At 35.3% G+C, this 20,243-nt stretch overlaps 1 protein-coding gene across 1 annotated transcript in view; it reads left to right on the forward strand.

Annotated features, from left to right (window-relative positions):
* Positions 1 to 20,243, forward strand: part of LOC108362148 (calbindin-32) — a gene marked incomplete at its 3' end in the record, with an annotated part of 119,113 nt that overhangs the window by 1,686 nt on the left and 97,184 nt on the right. Inside the window, exons 2-5 of the mRNA XM_017615010.1 lie at positions 1,343 to 1,428; positions 2,223 to 2,312; positions 10,473 to 10,559; positions 12,973 to 13,113. Of these exons, the coding sequence (XP_017470499.1) occupies positions 1,343 to 1,428; positions 2,223 to 2,312; positions 10,473 to 10,559; positions 12,973 to 13,113 (404 nt within the window). The remainder of the gene's footprint in view (positions 1 to 1,342; positions 1,429 to 2,222; positions 2,313 to 10,472; positions 10,560 to 12,972; positions 13,114 to 20,243) is intronic.

The raw sequence follows: 20,243 nt of genomic DNA on the forward strand, positions 1-20,243 counted from the left end.
AAGCAACATCGCAAAAAATATAGAAAAAAGGTTTTTTCTTAACAGCGGTCGTCCGTCGGCAGGCAATGGCAAACCTCCGATTGTATTTCTGCCATGAAAAACAGCTTCTCAGAAAAATACAATCGCCGTTCGGAGTCGGCGTAAAACTGTAGGTCCCTCCGCTTTGTGTGACAACATCAAGGCGCACGCCACAAGTCGGAGGAGAAGCTCGGCCAAACACTAACATATGTGTAAGCGCCAATCTATTATTATTATAATAAGTATGTACTTATCTAGGCATTCTACATTAGTTTCTCTGTAAGGCATTCTTTGTTCGCTTCTCTGGATTCTGTTTATCCATGCGTTCTCCCTTCGTTTGAAGGTAATGCTGCGGGTAAGGGCTTACCGCCAATGACATGCCCATGTTAAAATAAGGCCTTCTTGAAGCGAAAGGGTAAGTGATTCCCATCGCCTAGCTCGTTTCCACTTTCGTTTCTGTGGTAATCGTGTTTTTTGCTGGGTTGTGCACTAAATATTAGGTCACCACATACTGGTAAGTGTAGTCAATTTTTTTTTAATTTTAAATCATTTTTTGTATATAAACCGCGTAAATTCAAGTTTCAAACATTATGTAATATTTAAAAAAATGAATAAACTTTCCTCAAAATTTCATACTTTTTCATTAGATTTTCTAGAATGATTTTGGGTATGCAGTTTTGCAGCCCACTCAATTTTTTATGTCGTTTTCTTTCCTACAAAAAAAATGCTTAAATAGCATTTTTTTTAAATGTCTCCAATTTTTTGTAATATTAATGCCTAGTGGAAATTCGGCATAAGCGATCTAATTAAAAGGCTTGAAATTTTTTCGAGAGTTTTTCGATTTTTTTTTAATCTATACATAAGTAAAATTGTAATTGATCGATGTCTGTATATTGTAGATATTAAAGAAAAATTAATATGGCGGTTCTTTGTTAGAGCAACAGAATCCAAATCGACAATTTTTAGAATCTTTAGAAAAGCTAGCTTCCGTAAATATTTTTGAAGAGGGTTGCCATCTCTCTGAAAAATTTGATTTTATTAAATTGAAATATTGCAATACGGGTATTTAAGGCGCAGTGAAGCACGCCGGGTATTTGCGAGTTATAAACAATATTAAAAATTAATCTGAAAAAAGTCAAAGCTATCAATATGTTGTGATCTTATGATTATGACACTCACTGTAATACTGAGATTATATCAGAAAACAGTATGTTCAAGCTTCCAAAACCTTCTTTATATTAAGAGAGTAAATAAAAAAGTACTTTCATTTTAAGTTATCTACTTACCGATATAATCTAATATCAAAACCCTCTTGTTCTTTTAGGTAACGGTTATATTGAAGGAACAGAATTGGATGGCTTCCTGCGGGAATTCGTTTCGAGTGCCAATGCCACAGACATCAGTCCAGAGGTAAGCGTTGTCTAAAGTAAATGGAAGAGTTAAAAATAATGTAACAACTTCGAGCAATTATCAAAGTTAGGATCTTTTAACATGAATTACATTACACAGCTGCATGAATCAGTCTAACAGGCGATCAATAAGAAGTGACTTAAAAAAATTCATAAACTGTGCGACACTCTGTTATTTTTTTAGTTTTTTAATTTTTTTTTATTCATCATATCATAGTCAATTGAGAATAAACACCTGTAGAAAACCATAGAATATTTATAATCCAAAAAGGTGCACGTTATTGAAAACTAGTGCAACCAAGGCTCAGTAATCCCCACTTTTATTACGCTTTAAATATTTATAGATATTATTACTGCAAAAACATATTGCAATAAATAACCCTACGGCTTAACTGGCTCAAGAAGAATAAATAATAAATATCATTAATGCGAAAGGTGCCTTCTTTTTAACCAAAAAAAAAAAAAAATCCAAAATTTTCCATTAAATACATGAATGCATATTTTAAAGACTTAGCTTCGCACAAAATATAAAATTTATTCCGGGCGAAAAATCTAATTCATTCAAAAAATTTCCAATCCTACGACATTTTATGGTGCTAAAGCCAGCAGCACTTTCACTGTGATGCTTAAGAGCATCATTCTTTGAGCCCTTACTGATTTCTTTGCCATCGACTGCACACAATTTCTTCAAGCACATATCACTTCACATTAGTGACATACATATGTAAATTTAGCTTTGTTGTAACCGTGCGGCGTTTGTGTGCTTATTTTTTTTCTTTCTTTCTACATTTTTAGGCTGTCACCGACACAATGCTTGAGGAGCTGAAATCTTGTTTCATGGAGGCTTACGACGATAATCAGGATGGCAAAATCGACATTAGAGAGGTAAGTGAGTGAAGTGTGTGGAAGGGGCAATGCTTAAGAAAGACAGCAAAAAGAATTAGAAAAGTTAAAAAGTGGAAAGATTAAAAAGAAATGATGCGGGTAATGAGCAGTAAGATGCGGGAGTAGAAGGTGCGCCAGCAGTATTTAGCATATATTTTCTGATATCTTTTAAGACCTTTTGAAATTTTTTTCCTTTTATCCACAAACCTACCAAAGCATTTTGCTTTCGAGTCTTGTGTTTGTGCTCAGTTTTCTCTGCTTTTTCGGTGCAATCACTTTGATGTCGCATGCAAATTGATTGTCGCATGAAATTGATTTCCTTTCTCTGGTTAAGAAGCTGGCGAAATGAATTGAAATGATTTGAAAGTGCAGGTATATATGTACATACAGGCAGACTATATGGTCGATTGTCGACGTAGTATAAGAGTATGCAAATCTATGTATTTGTGTGTGCATATTCATGGCCCGAAAATTGAGTGCTTTTACGCATAGCTGATGCATGAGTCCACTGGAATGAGCAGCATAAATTTGTTTACTCTAAGAAAGGTGAAAAATAGAAGAAAAAGATAGAGTGAAATGCGGAAAAGATGTAGCTGTCAAAGCTCATATGCTTTGGCCGTTCGTATAATGAAAGTAGAAAAAAATGATAGAAATACACCAAAATCAGCTTTTGAAAAATGAGAAGCATACGATACTCACACGACCTGGCGTACGGGCGATTTAAAAAAGCTTTAATGTATTAAACGGTGCGCCTCATAAAGCAAAGCGGATGAAAGAGAGTTCGATTTTGGCTTAGGTTATATTTAAGCACGCGTGTTATCTATGAAATGCATGATTTGGCATACAATACATACATTTTATATTTTACTCTTGGAAGTATGTATGCACTTAAATATATTAATAAGTAAGCAGTACAGAGTTACCTTTTCGTACTGTAAGTAAACTTTTTCTTCATTTATTATTTACGTCCAATATTTACGAATGAGTGAAATTTTAATTTGGGTGAGGTAGAAAAGCTAAACAGCAACGCTTGCTTAAAGCGGCTACGCTGGCTTGGTAATGTTATTCGAATGGACAGCAAATACTGCTGGTAACAGAGGAAAAGGGACCTCCTATGCGATGGAAATACCAGGTGAAGAACGACCTGACTTCACTTGGCTGCGCCAGTAGGCACAGAAGAGCTTTGTAGGGATTCGTCCAAAATCCTTCAAGAAGAACAAGGAAACATTTTGCTCAGTTAAATTACGATGAAAATCGTTTAACAGCTGCAAAGCTACAGACCCTAATTAGTTGCGCATGCTCTTTATATAAAAGAAAATGAGCAGTACTGATAAAAAATCACCAATTTCCTCTTTTCTTTCCAAAGTTCGGCCAGTGCCTTGTATTTTGCTGAGGATGGTACTTTCGAAATACCATAATTCACCGCTGCATCAACTTCCTTTGCCTTCTCCTCTAAGCTAAAGAATGCTGCGCTGACTTGGTGTTCAAGCCGAATCGACGATTTCGAGATCGTGCTTTTGGCGCCGCTGCGATTCAAATTGGTAGCTCGTACTACGCTGTCTAGCAGCAGATTGAAGAACTCGCGCGAAAATGAATTGGTCTGCCTAAAAACTTGTTCGGTCTTTAACGTCTTCGAGGGTTTTTTCCCAAATTTGATGCAATCCATGATGATGACTCCAACTTTAGGCATGTCGTTGTAGAAATAGATTTTGATAGATATTGACCTGCGTCAAAAGCCTTCACAAGTGATTCCTCTATGTCTCAAATGTACTCTAATCGTCTGTTACCAGATTAATTCGTCTCTGTAGGATCAGCCCCAGGCCTTGAAACCGTTTGACTGCAGCCTTATTTTACTTTATTAAAGAATTTTCGTGTCGAATAGCTGCCTTCCAGCATTCGAAGTCTTTCGCACCAATGACTTTCTGTGTGTCTTTTCTTGCTCTTGGTGGTCCCTCCTCATTAATTTGTATGTCGCTCGCCTAGAAGTTGACTGCATCGTGGCTTTGCATGCTGCGGTAGTCTCTTTAGCAGCGACACAACAACTTTTCTTTATATCAGGAGTTCCTGAGTGAATGGTAGTATCCAATCATCAGATGGTATACCACTGCTTTTTTATAGCCGGGGGATGAGGATCTACTTTGAACTATAAAACTGAAAACTGAGTACCTGAAATATTTCTAAAAAATCTGCCTAAAATGTTGAAAATTTTTTCAATTTTTCTAAGCTTTGTACAAAGTATTGAGCTTTGGTTTTATAAATCGACGGCTGAGTGGAAAATCGACCTATCCCGGCAGTCGGTTGGAAAACACCCTGCCCAGAAAATGATTTTCAAGTACGCCCTATCTCTGAATTTGATTGAAGAATGCCCTATCTCAGCAAATTGTTCAAAAACACCTTATCTCAACTGCCGACATATTGAATTTGCATTGAGATAGGGCGTTCTTAAATCTGAGATAGGGCATTCTTGACCATTTGCTGAGTTAGGGCGTTCTTCAATCAAGTTCTGGGATAGGGCATTGTTGAAAAAATTGCTGAGATAGGGCGTTTTGGAACCTCTTGCCGACCTTCTACTAAACCGTTGATATCCTTGCATGACCTTTTTGATGAGCTGAACTATTTTTTTTGCATATTTTAACTCAGAAAATTATTGCCTCTGCTATAAAATTTCGCGCCAATGACAAAAACATGAACCAAATGTCCAAATACATGCGGCCAATTTAATTTAGGGCCACGTCACCAGTACGGCAGACAATGTTAACGTCAGCACGCACTAAATCAACTCACAATTTTTAGAATCAACAACAACTACAAAGAGAAACAAATCAAAAAAATCTTCTCACTGACAGTATGCCAAAAAAAATATTCGACAAACAAGATGTCAAAGTGACAGCTGCATACACAAATGCATTGTGCTGACTGTCACGCTGGCGAACATACAAAAAAAAAACTACAAAACAAATAGCTTTGCTGCCGAAGGGAAAGAGAGAATAAAAAAAAAATTATAAATTAAGGCAACAAAAAGTTACATTGTAGTGTTAGAAAGCTAGCAGCGCACTCACTTTAAAATATTTTGTCTTCTCATGCTTTGTAACTTGTTTTTCCTTTGCTGGCGACTGCAGCAACAAGTCACTCCCCGAAATTGCACTACAAAAAATGCATTACTAAATGATTTCGTGTGAAAAAATGCATACTTCCATACATACATACATATGCGTGTGAGCATGCAATTATTCGAGCACAAATACCACTTGCTTTTTTTTTTACTTTTTCGCGCCACTCATTATTCAACAGCTTGTAAGTTGTCTTTGGTTTTTCTAATGTTTAACTTCAGTGTGCTTTCTTTCATTTTTCGCGTGAGCACAGCTGCATACGCTTGTGGTTGTGGTGCTGCGGTGCTTGGTGTGGTGGTTCTACCACAAAGGGCCATATGTGTCTTTTTCAGATATTGCACTTAACTTTTAATTAATCAGCCTCGTGGCTCTGCATGCACGTCGTACATATGTGTGTGTGTGTGTATGTCTGTGTGACAGTGACAAACAGTAATGAGGTGAATAAATTTTAATTTCTGGCATAAATGTGATCTGATGCGTGATTTATGAATTTATCTTTTGGGCGTTTCTTTTGCTTCACCGGCTGTTGGCGCGAGACATTAAATTTATTGAAATAGTATTGTTTTCTAGTGTTTATATGTTAGATTTCGGTTGACCCATCAGTCTGAAAAAAAGTTTTAATTTAAAAAGAGCCACTCGGGCTGGGTCAAATACATACATATGTACATATTTATGAAGGTCAAAATATGTATGCCAATTTTCGTTGAGAGGTTGCGAGTGAGTGACTTCACCAGGGGATTTTGAGATAAAAAGACTAGTAAAACTAAGCGTGTAAGGAAAATGGTTACAAATTTTTAGATCGTGTCTTTTTTGTCGAAGAAAGTTGTTTAGGAAAAGAATCTAAAATCTCTCCAAAATGATATTTAATTCAGCGAAAGAATGATTGAAATCTAAGAAATCTAAATCATGAAAATATACGGGAAATCCCACTGGATTTCGAAAGATTTCGCAAAATCTCAGATTTCAGCGCAGTGGGAATGTACTATAAGTACAAAATGATACCCTATTTAAACGATTGCGAATGTCGAATATATGTATGTCTGTACAATAGGATGCATCACTCTCCATGCAAAAAAAAATCGGTACGGGTTTTCCATTGGAACTATACAGTTTACTACTATTTTAAGACTTCCGCCAAAATATTTCGGAAAATTATTTATGTAGATATGCGTGAGCTGTACCGATTTGAAAATACCTCCAAAAATTGATTATTTATAAGTGAAATTAGTTTTAAAGAATAAGTATTTTTCAAAACAAAAATCACCTCAAATGATAAAACAAGGTCTGCATAAAATTGTTAAAAAACTTTATCAACACAATCAAATATCTTAAAATTTTTTCGCGAATAATTTTTGCGATAGTCTTAAAATATCATACATTTTATAATTCCGGTGGAAAAACCAGCAACTTTGTTTGGTGAGGCACGCTAATGTATGTATGTATGCATAATCGATTATTTAAAGTCTGTACCAGATTCTTTTCTCGAAGCACTTGTGGCACCACATTGTGGCTTTTTAAATCTCCACAAGAGTCTTAGATGGCGCATATGATGACCCTAAATCCTTCGTTCCCACGACAGTCGGGTCTACGTAACCGGAACGACCCAGATTTATAACTGGCCACGGGACTGTCACTCCAGCAATACTCCCCAAAAAGTATTTTAGGAACTTGTACGCTGCTACGACAACAACAACCCTAATTCCTACAGGATCCATCCGATTATTGAGGACGTAGTCCATTAAGAGATTCATAGTTTTACGTCGTTCTCTCCCAAGGCGCCGAAAATTTTTCACAGCGAAAATTTAAAAAATACCAATACTTACATATATGCATATGCACGTCTTTAATTTTTACCTAGGTACTATGTATTTCTGTACAAGTTTATCTTCCCCTCAACTTTAATTTGATTTCACTGCACTTTTTCAAACTAAATTAGTTGCTATGAAATTGCAATTTACAACAATTCTAAAGTAGTTGCACTCAGTTGCAAACCCACTTACACACAGAGCAGAGAGTGGTGCGTATTATAACAAAATACGAGTAACTTCCAGTTAACTCTGGCTTGTTTTAACTACTTTTTCCATAAATTTCAGTTTCTTTTACTTTTCAACAGCAGCATTTTAAAACCTTAATTTCTTTTTCTTATCCTATTTTGTTCAGAAATTTTCTTTTGGCAGCCAATGTGTTGCATTTTAAAATTCCATCATGCGAAACTTGAGCGCTGTAAGCAACTGTAAGTTCGCTGTCAGCAGGCGTTATTGCAACACTTGCAGCATGAATGCGTAAAAATGTGAAGTTTTTCCGCAAATGCTTATTTTTCTGCATAAGTTTTTTAAGTTTGCGCCGTCCTTACGCTCTTACGTATTTCATTTTGTGGTACAAGCATACTTCTTTCACTTCACATCATACTTTTTTCATTAGCTTCCTCTCGTCATTTATATTTTTCGCAACTATTTCACTCTTGCTCAGGACTTCTTCGTTTTTTCCTCCGTAGTTTTCGTATGCCTTGGCGAATGGTTGAAAAAAAAGAGAATGCAGCAAATTGCAGTAACTCCGCGTCATGCCATTTATGCCTGCCTTCGTTTAGTCCTTGGAAGGATTACAATGCAGCAACTCAACTGCATGCTTCGTTGAGCACGGTCGCTTGTTATTCTAACTTCCAGCTTCAGTTTCTCATAGCCACTTTCTTGAGGGCACATTGGATAAAGTAAAAAACTTTGACAATATGTCGTCGCATTTTCGCCACTGTGATGCTGTTGTTACGTTGCTGTGGCTTCCTGTCGAAGCTCGAGCCCCTTGCCTCCCATTCAGCTTCAGAATTCTAACTGCTTATACTATATGCATATACGTTCATACATATGTATGCACACGAAAGCATCGCTGCTTGGCAATTTTGCATTTGACTGCTTTTTTATGTTGGCGGAATTTTAATTTTCTTCCNACTCGATATAAATTAATGGTGTTAACTAGTCTTTCGTTTCTTGCGATTTATTTAAATAAAGCATGTGAATTTTCACTAAAACATTTTAGCCGTTTTTAGCCGCTTTTTTTGCCAATCTAGCCGGTCGGCCCAAAAAGTTCTGGCAACACTGAAACCGACATACGCGAGCAGTGGAACTACATTTCCCGCTCATTAAGTACCGCCGCCGAAGAAGTAGTCGAGCCCGAAAGAACAACTTAAATGATGAGGAATGTCAAAAAGCTGTTTTTTGCTTAAAAATTAGAGAAAGTACACCTCTCGAACTCGCAAGGGGGAAAGTATGCAGTTTACGCAAATTACTTCGGGTTCAGATTTCTACACATTGCTGAAGCATTTAATGAAGAAGTGGTGAACTCTCTACAGATTGGTCGAAATCTGATGGAAGGAATGTTGGAAGTGTCTGCCATTTTAGAAGCAATAGAAAAGTGACTTGTGCGTTTACAATTGGTCAGGGAATCGCTTACCTGCCGCCCCTAATTTTTCGCATTAATTTCTAACAAGACTTATGCGGGTAGCAGACTACAGTGAATTGTGTGAAGTTCCAAGGTTGAGAATCACCAGTGGTATATTTTTGTTGAGATGGGTATCATGCCAGCTAAGCCTAAGACTCACATCTGAACCATACTGCCGTAGTTGCCTGGGTAGTGAATATTATGGTGGAGTCCTTCCACCATGCCCTATTGACCAGATATACAGTGGTGGACTTTACTATGGGCCTCTTCAGTATCCACAGCAACGCCCATTCTACACTTTAGTATAGCAAATAATTTTATCCAACAAGCAGTAACTCCACTTATTTATGTGTAAAATTATTTACAACACTCCGCTTTTACTTTTAACTTTCATAATTCAAGCTCTCTCTGTTCTTATCTGCAATTACGTAATTCTGAAAAGCCAATGCGACGTAGTGAATGCCTACAAATGTTATAACTAAAATTTTGGTTTCATCTCACATTTTCACAGATATGAGTTATTCGCATGCGTCTAAGCAAGCTAGAATATTGGTAACACAGTCACTCACCGTGTGCGCACTTGCACTAATTTTCACCGTAAATTTCGCCTCAGTTTCACCTCACAGCAATTACACTCAGATAACAGCTGTCTAACGCCCCAAAGTATGCTGGCAGCTAAAATGTGCGTGTTAAAATTTAACCGGGTGCATTTAAGCGATGACAGCAAAAACCTTCACACCATAAGCTTTATATATAGTTTAGGTGCTTGTGCGTTTTAGCAGATTAGCAGGAACAAGCATTAGAACTTCAAAAAGCGAATGTAACAGATGCAAATGTGAGTTAGAAGCGCTTGAGGTGGATAGCTTGGTAAGGCTGAGTTTTTTGTTTGGTAGGCTTGTTTGTTTGTTTAATTGATATCGAACTTGTTTTCGAATAAATATAAAATATCAACATTTTATTAAATATATATGTATTTTTTTTCAATCAGACACAAGTACCAACATTTTGATCAAGCTATAGCCGTTTATTTAGTTAAGCCAGTTCACACTCGACTGCGCATTTAGGTCTCAATATCAACACCTGCTTCAGCTTTCAATTGGGCAGCTCGACTCTACAATTTATGCAAGTGTGCTGCTTCACAAAAAAATTTCTAGATACCAATAAATGAAGAGAAAACCGGCGATATTGCAGCACAACGATGACATTTTACGTTCTGCAATTTGTGCGCTTGAAAAATCCAATTTTGATTTTGAATTCAATTTGATTGCGAATTTGCGCGTCGGTTGCGCTCGAAAAGAGTTTGTCGGATTTTTTTAGCCAAAATTTTGATTTCATTAAGCCAAAGTTAGTGAAGTGTGGCAGTCGAAATCAAAACGAAAAATCAAAAGAGAAATTCAAACACAAGAATACATAGGAAAAATAAGCAACAAAAGTAAATCGTTAAATCTGTGTTAATCTGCCAAAGCCAATATGAGAGATTCCACTTTGTACTTTACCTTTTTTCATTAGTTTAGATTTTTACTCTTGGCTGCTTTTCAATCCAACTCTAAACGTTGCGGCTGATTTTTTCTGTGATGCAACTAATTAATTTTTTCTTTTTTTCATTTTCTCCTTACAGCTTGCCCAACTTTTACCAATGGAAGAGAATTTCCTTTTGCTTTTCCGTTTCGATAACCCGCTGGAATCGAGTGTCGAATTCATGAAGGTAAGTCATTGAGGAAGCAATTCGACAATCCTTAAAAAAATCGTTACATACCGTATTTACTTATGAAAAAAAATAAAGTATAAAGACAAGGCGATTAAAGCTAGACCAAAACATATATATTTTGCACTTCCGTTTACACATATTTTCCATGTTTTTTCATATCACATTTTACCACACTTTCAAGCCTCTAANAGAAAGTATAAAGACAAGGCGATTAAAGCTAGACTAAAACATATTTTGCATTCCGTTTACACAAATTTTCCATGTTTTTTCATATCACATTTTACCACACTTTCAAGCCTCTAATATCTCCTAACTTTTCTTTAGTTTTTGTTTGTCAAACGGTTACTCATATGTACATACATACATATTTACTCGTACGAACATAGCTTTGCTTGCACGCTCACAATCAATTTGCGCTCAAAAGTTGCTAACTTTACACCAAGACTGAGCAAGTTTGCTTTGGCCATTAGTTGAAAAAGAGTTCATTGTAAAGAAAAAGCTTTTATAATGCGAAATGATGGCCTTTCAAAATTAAACAGGGAGGAATTTAATGAAAGACCACATTTTTATACAAATATACGTACAGTTGTCCACAAAATAATAGGAGTGGGATATTTGGCTAGTTTTGGCTATTTGTCTTTTGTTTATTTAATGTTTATTAAATTTCTTTGTTTTAAGTCTAGTTGGTTATACAACAAACATAATAAAAATTCACATTTCAAACTTTGTACAAAAATTATAAAAATTTCGTAAATTTTCACCCAAATTTCAAACTGTCAACAAAAAAAGTTGCCAAAAATCAACGAAATTTTGTAGCAGCTTGAAACTTGCACTTCATTAGACTAGAATTGAATGGGCTACATAACTGTAGAAAATAAAAGTAAAGTCGGAATTTGTATGCTCTCACCCTCTAGGATTGTTCTATACCGAGAAAAAAATATATACCCCTAGTATTTTTTTATTTTGAAATCAAAAAATATTTAGAGGTCGCTCAAAGCGCCCAAAGTTTTCCATGTATTCAAATAGGTTTGTTTGCCGTAAAACCTCGCTCCAGCCTTTTGCTGTCATATAAATAATACTCAGAGTAGACAATAGGGAGACTATCCTGCTTCGGTATTTTTTTTTTATTCAAAACTCTTTCCCTTTTTTGTAAATAAATAGCAAACTGAAGGGCTAAATCAAAACCTCAGCTATTCGGTCTAGCCATTGCAACGTGACCTCCATTATTTTCCCGCTTATTTTTATAAATATTTTTTGTTTTTTAATTTTTCGAAAAGTGTGGCGAAGTAATGTCGTATGCCGCTGCACCGACTCNCTTTTCCCGCTTATTTTTATAAATATTTTATTTTTTTTTTATTTTTCGAAAAGTGTGGCGAAGTAATGTCGTATGCCGCTGCACCGACTCTTGGTTCCACTGGCGCTCGTACGGATAACTCGAACTTTGCCTCAGTAATAATCCTGTTCATAAATGCATTCTTCCTTCCCGGCACCCCCAAAAGGTCTTATATGATTATTTTTTCAAACACGCGTAATTCGTAACAGTTTTTTCACTTTTTTAACAATTTCTAAGAACATTGCTTCAGTCGATTGATCATCTTCCATGCTAATCACACGCTTAATAAATAACTAAAATTTTTTCAAACCTAACCACAATAAATATTCATTTAAAAGTCGCGCCAACATTGGATGGCCATACAAAATACATTTCGACATGACATTGATATAAATAAATGAATTCAATTAGAGAATGCGACAGCGTAACTGAACCTTCGTGTATTGACAAGGACGCAGGCATATCGCTAAGCAGAAAGGTCGACAGGCAGACAGACTGTGAATTACAGTACATATTTCATGCAACGTTTGCAAAATTAATGCATATCAAATTGTGTGGAAAGAAATTGAGCAAATAAATAAATGACGAAAAAAGAGGAGCTAGGTAGGACGTGGTAAGCAGCATTTTGCATGAGAAAAATGTAGCAACAAAACAAATTTCCTTTCAAGATTGAATCAAAATTTGAAAAATTGCGAAGAAGAAAGTTAAGGAAAATAAAAAATTACTAAACTTTATACCGTTCCGAAGTTTGTATATTGCAAAAAAATTGCTTGCCTAAAACTTTCCTTGTCGCAGCAATTATTAAAAAAAAATGTGCAAGTCCTCCCTTTCATTAACACTTTGCTGCCGCAAATCCGAAGATCCAACCTAAATATTTTAATCCCACTCATTTTCCATCATTTTTCATTTGCACACCGGATTTAAATCATTGCCTCTAAGCTTACGTTAAGCTATTAATTTTTGCCAGCGCTGTTGTTTTATAGTATTTGTTTTTGTGTAATTTGTTTGCTTTTGGCTTATCATTTCATTCCATTTATGTATTCGTTTACTTATGTCTTTTGGTTTGTGTGTTTGCAGATTTGGCGTGAATACGACACTGATAATTCTGGTTACATTGAGGCTGATGAGCTGAAAAACTTTTTGCGCGATTTACTGAAGGAGGCCAAGAAAATTAATGATGTTTCCGAGGATAAATTAATTGAATATACCGATACGATGGTGAGTTTGAATGATGTGCTACAATGTTGTGTTGATTAAATGATAACGAGCGCGCATAGTGGGATACGCAAATGCGTATGTGTTTATGTATATACATATATAGTAGGTATGATAAATATGCAAGGTTGCAAAAAAATCTATTTATACCGCACAGTTTGGAGGAGGAGCACGCTCTTCTCACCCATTCTAAAAATTCCATTTGTCATACAAGTGGAGAAAATGGAATTGGAGATCACTCCTTCGAATGCAAAGGCTTTGAAAAATGACTGGAGTGTAAACCGCTTTCGGCTGAAAATTCATGTTTTTTTCTGTGGAGTGTTTATTTTTTGAAATTTTAAAACTAAATGTGGGGATCCAACGCAGAGAGTAAACGAGCAAAAAGTGTCAGAAAAGTGATATTATGAAATTCTAGAGATATACTCTATTTTGTTGGAGGTTTATTTATCGAGCTTAGAAGTGGGTTAGTCGTTTGCCTTAAAAAGGAAGTATGTCAAAAAAACGACAATTTTTTTTCTTTCATTCCCATAGGATAGCTTCGTTATCGGCCACAAAAAATAAATTAAAGCAAAATTTCAGCCCTCTATCTTAATTTTTCAATTAGCGCTCGCAGAAATGTGTTTCGCAACTTTTTTATATAAAAAAATAAAAAAAAATGCCAAAAATCAACAGTAAATCTTAGCTACTTAAACTTGCACTTTGTTACTAACATTCAATGGGCTACAATTTTATTTTTTTTGTGTAAGATAGAGGGCTGCAATTTTGTAACAATTTATTGTTACCGACCGCAAATTTTCTTACTGGACCGAAAGAAAAACGTAGTCGTTTTATTTGACACAGTCTGAGGAAGTATTCATTTTTTTAAGGGGAGTACCAAGCTCAGCGCGTGTGTCGTTGGATATTTGCATTATCAATACCATCATAAGTATGGTGAGGTTAAGGCAGTTGCTCCAAGCAGGGGCACACTTAGACCATAAGCATCAGCTTTTTATAACATCTCTACGAGCAGTAACTGCTAAGCTATAGCGAAAGGACTGAGTGCCTCAAGAGACCAAAGTGGCGTAGACTGCAGATTTCAGTCTCGCAGAGACTCTCTGGACGTGTTGCAAAGTGCGATCCAAGGTTTTTAGACCGAAGTCTCACAAAAAGTGGACAGATTAAGAGAATAGGCATCCGGTGTGAACTATATCCCGTCAATAAACTACAGAAAATTAGAGAGTTGCAGGATCTCCCACCGTCTCCCTTAAACCTTTGGTACCGGTTTTCGCACAGGGTTCACTGAACTGGCACAATGTCTATCTGTAAAAGAGCCATCAGCAAGTAGCCAACGGTACACTCTAGTTTGAGGATGATAGAGAGCTTCCTGCGAAATTCGGCTCCACCTTTACAGAGCTTAAGGTGTCATGAGCGTTTTTAGATGAAATCAAAATATTTCGGGTAGTAAAATCGCTAATAAATGCGGTTGCTTTGGAAAGAAGGCCTCAGATAGTAAAAAGTTTAAAAAGCCCCAGATCGGAATGCTACGAAGATCATTGACGGAATAAACCGATCAAAAAGGTTGCAGGCAAGCTTTCTAAAAAAAATTCAATGTTGCATTATGGACAACAAAACTTATGTATTAACGGACTTTTCGCAGCTTTCACGCTTTCCCTTATCCATCAAATCTTATTTTTACAAAGAATGAACGAATAATACTTCAGTGCAGCACTTCTTTGTGTAACTGCTTTAATACCACTTATTAAAAATAATAAAGATTAAAAAAGCAACTGATTACTTGACTTTAATACCTTTGAAACAATTATCATACTTCCTACTACGCTGTAACCTACTTTTCGCTTATTTTCCAGTTAATATATTTTGCACCGGAAGCCTGCATTTTGCGGCTTTAAAATCGTTGAAAGTCAGCAGACGTATTCAGTGAAATGAAATTTTAATTAAATATTGTGGTACTGCATGCGCACATGTAAGTTTCAGTATTATCCTCAGTTATTTTACAGTGCTTACATACCGATAGATATAAGCATGGATACGCACTTTCGAATTGGTATGTACATATATATGCTTCCATAGCACGTGCCATAGCCATACAATCGATAGCTGCATTTTTGGCATGCCAACTCAATTATTTCGAACTGAACTTAATAACCACCACAAATAGTAGAAATGAATGAAATACATAAAATACATAAAAGCTATAAATTATACGAATGTACACAGCAGCAGCAGCATAAATACTTACACAAAATTGTTTGTATGTAAATGTGAGCCGTGCGTGTAGGTGCACCAGTAAGCTCCATTTGCGTTTTTCGATAACTATACACATTTGTTTTGCATACTTGGAATAAATACAAAAACTGCTGGGTGGACTATGTTAGTATAAATTGTAATCTATTTTCTTAGCTCGATATTTTAAATAATCCCAGGGATATGAGATAATACGCAAATGAATGACTGCCTTATTTTAAAAATAAATGAAATGCCTCCTTTCTATGGATCCTGGTTGTCGGAAAACTTCTAAAAAAAATTAACAACCTTTGAATTTGATGTATGCAAAGGGTGGTCCTTGAAATCAAATTAACGATTTTTTTTAGTCTCACCCGCTCAATCGATAATACATACCACGATCACAGATATCACATATAAAATTTTGGTTCCGATTGGAGACGGTTAAGACGTCTCGCACAGGGGGCAAAGTTCAGAAGCCTCTATGGAGACTCAAAAAATATTTTTTTCATTGAATACCCAAAAGCAATACTACTAAAGTCGAAGATATCACATATAAATTTTAGTCCCGATTTGAGTCGGTTAAGGCATGTCGCGATGGGGTCAAAGGCTAGAAGCCTTTATGGAGACTCAAAAAATTCAAAATATTTTTTTTCATTTAATACCCAAAATCGTAGTATTGATAAAGTCAAAGATATCACACATAATTTTTGGTCCCGATTGCAGCCGGTTAAGACGTTTTCATAGGGTAATGTCAATTTTGACCCCTGTGTGACATGCCTGAAATGACTTCAATCGGGACCAAAATTTATATGTGATATCTTCGACTAAAAATTTGCTTCTTACATTTAAGGACCACCCTAATGCACCTATATCTATGTCATCTATGTTGTGGGCTGGCATGAGCATACTGTATGCTTGAGACTGTAGGCAACCCTGGACCTAACTCTCGAATGGTGACTGGAAAATAAACCCAATGAAGTAAGCCTTCGTCTTATTTCCCAAAAAAGGAAGGTCATACTGACCAAGTCTAGATTTAGTTTAGTTGCATTTAGTTTTGATGCCGAAATGCATCTAGATGCTATAGGAACATTTGAAAAAATGTCGCTTTCCAATTTTTTCAATTTTTCCGGCGGTAAGGGATCGATCTAAAGAAAATTTGAAGCACTTTATTTTTATTTATATGCTTGTGGAGAGGTTTAGGTATTATTCACACATTATGAAGTCCCTAATCCAAAAATCTTATATTTTTTCAGTAAATAAAAAATTCAATTATTTTTCATAAAATTTGGATAGATAACCTTTTTATTAGCAGCGGAGCCATGTTCAGCATTCAAGAACGTATTATTTGCATGCGGTCTGAAATCCCCAAGCAAATATCTACATATGTATGTATGTTCCTAAAACATATAAACTTGTGGTAAGCTGATTAAGTAAGGTGACATTTTAACCAGTTTCGGCTAGTTATCTTTGATTTATTATTTTTTGATAAAAGTCTGGCGCATTATATAACCATCAACATTTCAAACTTTATACAAAAATTATAAAAATTCAACAAAATATACCACTTACACCCTAAAATTTCAAACTTTTTATTGCGAATTTCTAGGTATGCAGTTTAATAGTCCATTAAATTTTATTACGATAAAATGTAAATTTCAAGACGCCAGAAAATCGCGTTGATTTTTAATATTTTTTTTTTTGTTGACTGTGCTAGGCAATTCAAAAGTCGAGCGTACTTAAAAATCGAAGAAAATGCACAACACGATCAGCCAAAAAAAAATATAAAAAATCAACACAATTTTCTAGCGTCTTGAANTAAATCGAAGAAAATGCACAACACCGTCAGCCAAAAAAAAATATAAAAAATCAACACAATTTTCTAGCGTCTTGAAACTTGCACTTTAACCTACTAAAATTTTTCTAAAAATTAACTTAATCATCTGACCGTAAAGTTATATCTGTATATTTAGTATAAGTACATTGCACGTTTATATCTGTGTATTCGTCAGTTCCAGCCGAGCAGCCAGCAAAGCAATTTGCGGTTGTGTATGCACATGAATTTTAAGTAAACACCGTAAAGAAAACAACATCACTAATACACTTACACTTCCTGAAACTCATCCTAACATACATATATATAGACACACTTATGCATTTTCCTTACCCTAGTATATCATTGGTGACAGCCGCGTATTAATATGCAGCAGCGTAATTACAGTACAACAGGATTTCGAGTAAGCAATAGCGTCAGCTGAAATCCCAATAGCACTGGCGAGTAAGTTTATTTATGCATTCAGTTACTGAAAGCGTGACAAGAGCACACGTGCAAGGCATAGATGCGAAGATTTGTTGGTTTAACACCCGCATAATTTCCCAGAAAGCCTCAGAGCTGCTGCAGCAGCTGTAATTGGCAAGAATTCATTGCAGCCGTTACTGGGGCCCCAGTACTACTACCCATCCAAAATTCATTTTATAGACTAATGCTTCCTTCTTCCCCTCTGTCCCTCTCTCTCTCTCACAATTGCATTCGTTGCTATTCTGTACTACTAGAATATACAGCCGCTTTGTTGCTCTGCTCTGCGTCTTGACTCGATTAATTATGGTTGGCGCATAAGTGGAAATTGCGTTGACATTCGTGGTTTTCATCCACTGACACTTTGACATCTCGTGGTCGGCCAACAACTACTTTAGGCTCAGTTGCTCAAATGGCATCAGTGTATACACGCACTTCAAAAAGTATTTGCACAAAGCATGTTTCACAATATATGCAACAATTTTTAATTTTTCCGGTAATTTTTTATAAAAATGTGGTTTATACCACAACAAAAAACATAAAAATATTATTTCTCCACTTTGTGTAAAATTCAGGAAAACTCAATAAATCATAATACAAATTTTCAAACATTTCTAAATTTGGTGCAAAACTTAGGAAAATATAATAAATATTCATGCAAATTTTCAGCTTCTTAATATTTTGTTTTTTTGGAGTATGCAGTTTAGTAGCACATGGGATTTTTGTAAAAGTGCAATTTTTTACACGCGTTTTATTCTAAACAAAAAATTTCGAAAATACTTAGAAAGGAAAAATGCGAAAACTTTCAACAAATAATTTCAAAAATCTTCAAACTTGCATTCTTTTTCTAAAAATTAATGGGGTATAAAACAGCACACGTTTAGAAGTTATATTTTTTGTTGTAGTATGTTGTAATATTACAATATATGATTGTGAAATAATATCTGTGTCAATACTTTGTTCCCTTAGTGTATTTAGTTTCTCAATATAGACGCCGTTGTTTGTCACACTCTGCTCTGATCTTTACTGCCTGTCACGTCTGTCCTATAGTTTCGTGTGATGACCACTGGCCACATAGCCCCAAAGCTTTGTTGCCACCATTGCGTTGCTTGTAATTAATTCGTGTCACTATTTGGGCAAAACGCACATGTGGACATACTCTTAGTGTGCATATGTATGCCCAAAAGTGTTTGTGTGTAATCATTGCCACATTATTAAGTATGTATAAATGCAATGGCAAGAATTTCATTTAGAATAGTTTATCACCTAATGAGCTCTTTTTATTCAGATTTTTTTTTAAGAATGATTCTTTGTATTTTAGGAGTGGAAATACGATACGAAATTTTATTTACGTTTATCTTCAGAATAACTGCATAAAACTTAAATCTTTGTTAGTGGAAAAGAGGCTGCCCGAGAATTGCTTTAATTAAAAAAAAGTAAACAAAAATTAGTAAACTCTCGATTTGTATTTTTTTGAGCAAGAAAAATGGATTGTGTTTGCTTCTGATTTTTAAGAGAAAAATGGCCCATATTTTTTGGCAGAGAATAGCTATAAATTCTTATTTCTCATTTTTCGCCATTCAGACGAAGCAAATTAAGATTTATAAAAGTATATAATTTTGGAGCTGATACTTTCTAAAATCCTCATAATACGCCAATCCCGAAAAGTACCAGAAAAGTCAAGAAATGCCCAGAAAAAAAATTTAAGACTCCGGAAAGATGCTGAAAAAAAATTCCGAAAAAATATTAAACTGTACAGAGACATTCTCGAAAAGTCTCCGAAAGTCACGAACAAAATCCGAAGAGTACAGCGGGCAGAATTCTGCAAAGTCCTGAAAATATCCTGTCGATAAACAGAAAAATCCCAAAAAATAAATCAAGCAGTCTCGCAAAAAATTCTAATCGGTAACGAAAAAAATCTCCACAAAATGTCAAAATTTCTCGGAAAATCCGAAATTTCTGAAAGAGCTTTACTTAATGTAAATGTCTAAAAAATAAGAAGCAAACATAACCTGCTTTTTCAGCGAAAAAATATAAGGAAACTTTTTTTGAGGCAAAAATAAAAGGCTAAAAATGTGTAATCGGTGTTAATATTTAAAGGAGGCCGTGAGAGCATAAATGGCTTAATCCTTTTTTTTTCTTTTTTTGTACATAACTACATAAAATGGTTTCAAATGTGACAAAATTTTAAATAAAAGTCGCTTATTCCTTAATTTCCAAATTTTTATGTCATGAAGAAAGTATAGTTTTTTTGTGTCACTCCCTTCTCTCGTCAGAAAAAGAACGCTAAGCATTCTTGCATTTATTTCAGTCAATGGGGTTCCAGAAACAAGTACAATAAAAAATAAATCAAGTATTTGAACAATTTTAGCCTTAAACCGTTTATTAGGCAAAAAAGTACCGAAATTACGAATTTTTTCATTGGCATTCGAAAAAATCATAATTGTTTTTTTTTGTTATAACTTTGGGAAGTTTTCAAATAGAATGCTCATGTTAAAGGCAATGAAAGTTGGCATCAAGTACAACATATCTGTGAAGCTTCAAGAGTGTGCCACCAAATTGAAAAAAACTGGCAGCATGCAGAATATCTGTTGCAGCTATTTTGTATTTTTTT

The sequence above is a fragment of the Rhagoletis zephyria genome, unplaced genomic scaffold, assembly GCF_001687245.7.
Source record: "Rhagoletis zephyria isolate East Lansing unplaced genomic scaffold, Rhagoletis_zephyria_1.1 Rzeph_scaffold_00949, whole genome shotgun sequence".
Lineage (NCBI taxonomy): Eukaryota > Metazoa > Arthropoda > Insecta > Diptera > Tephritidae > Rhagoletis > Rhagoletis zephyria.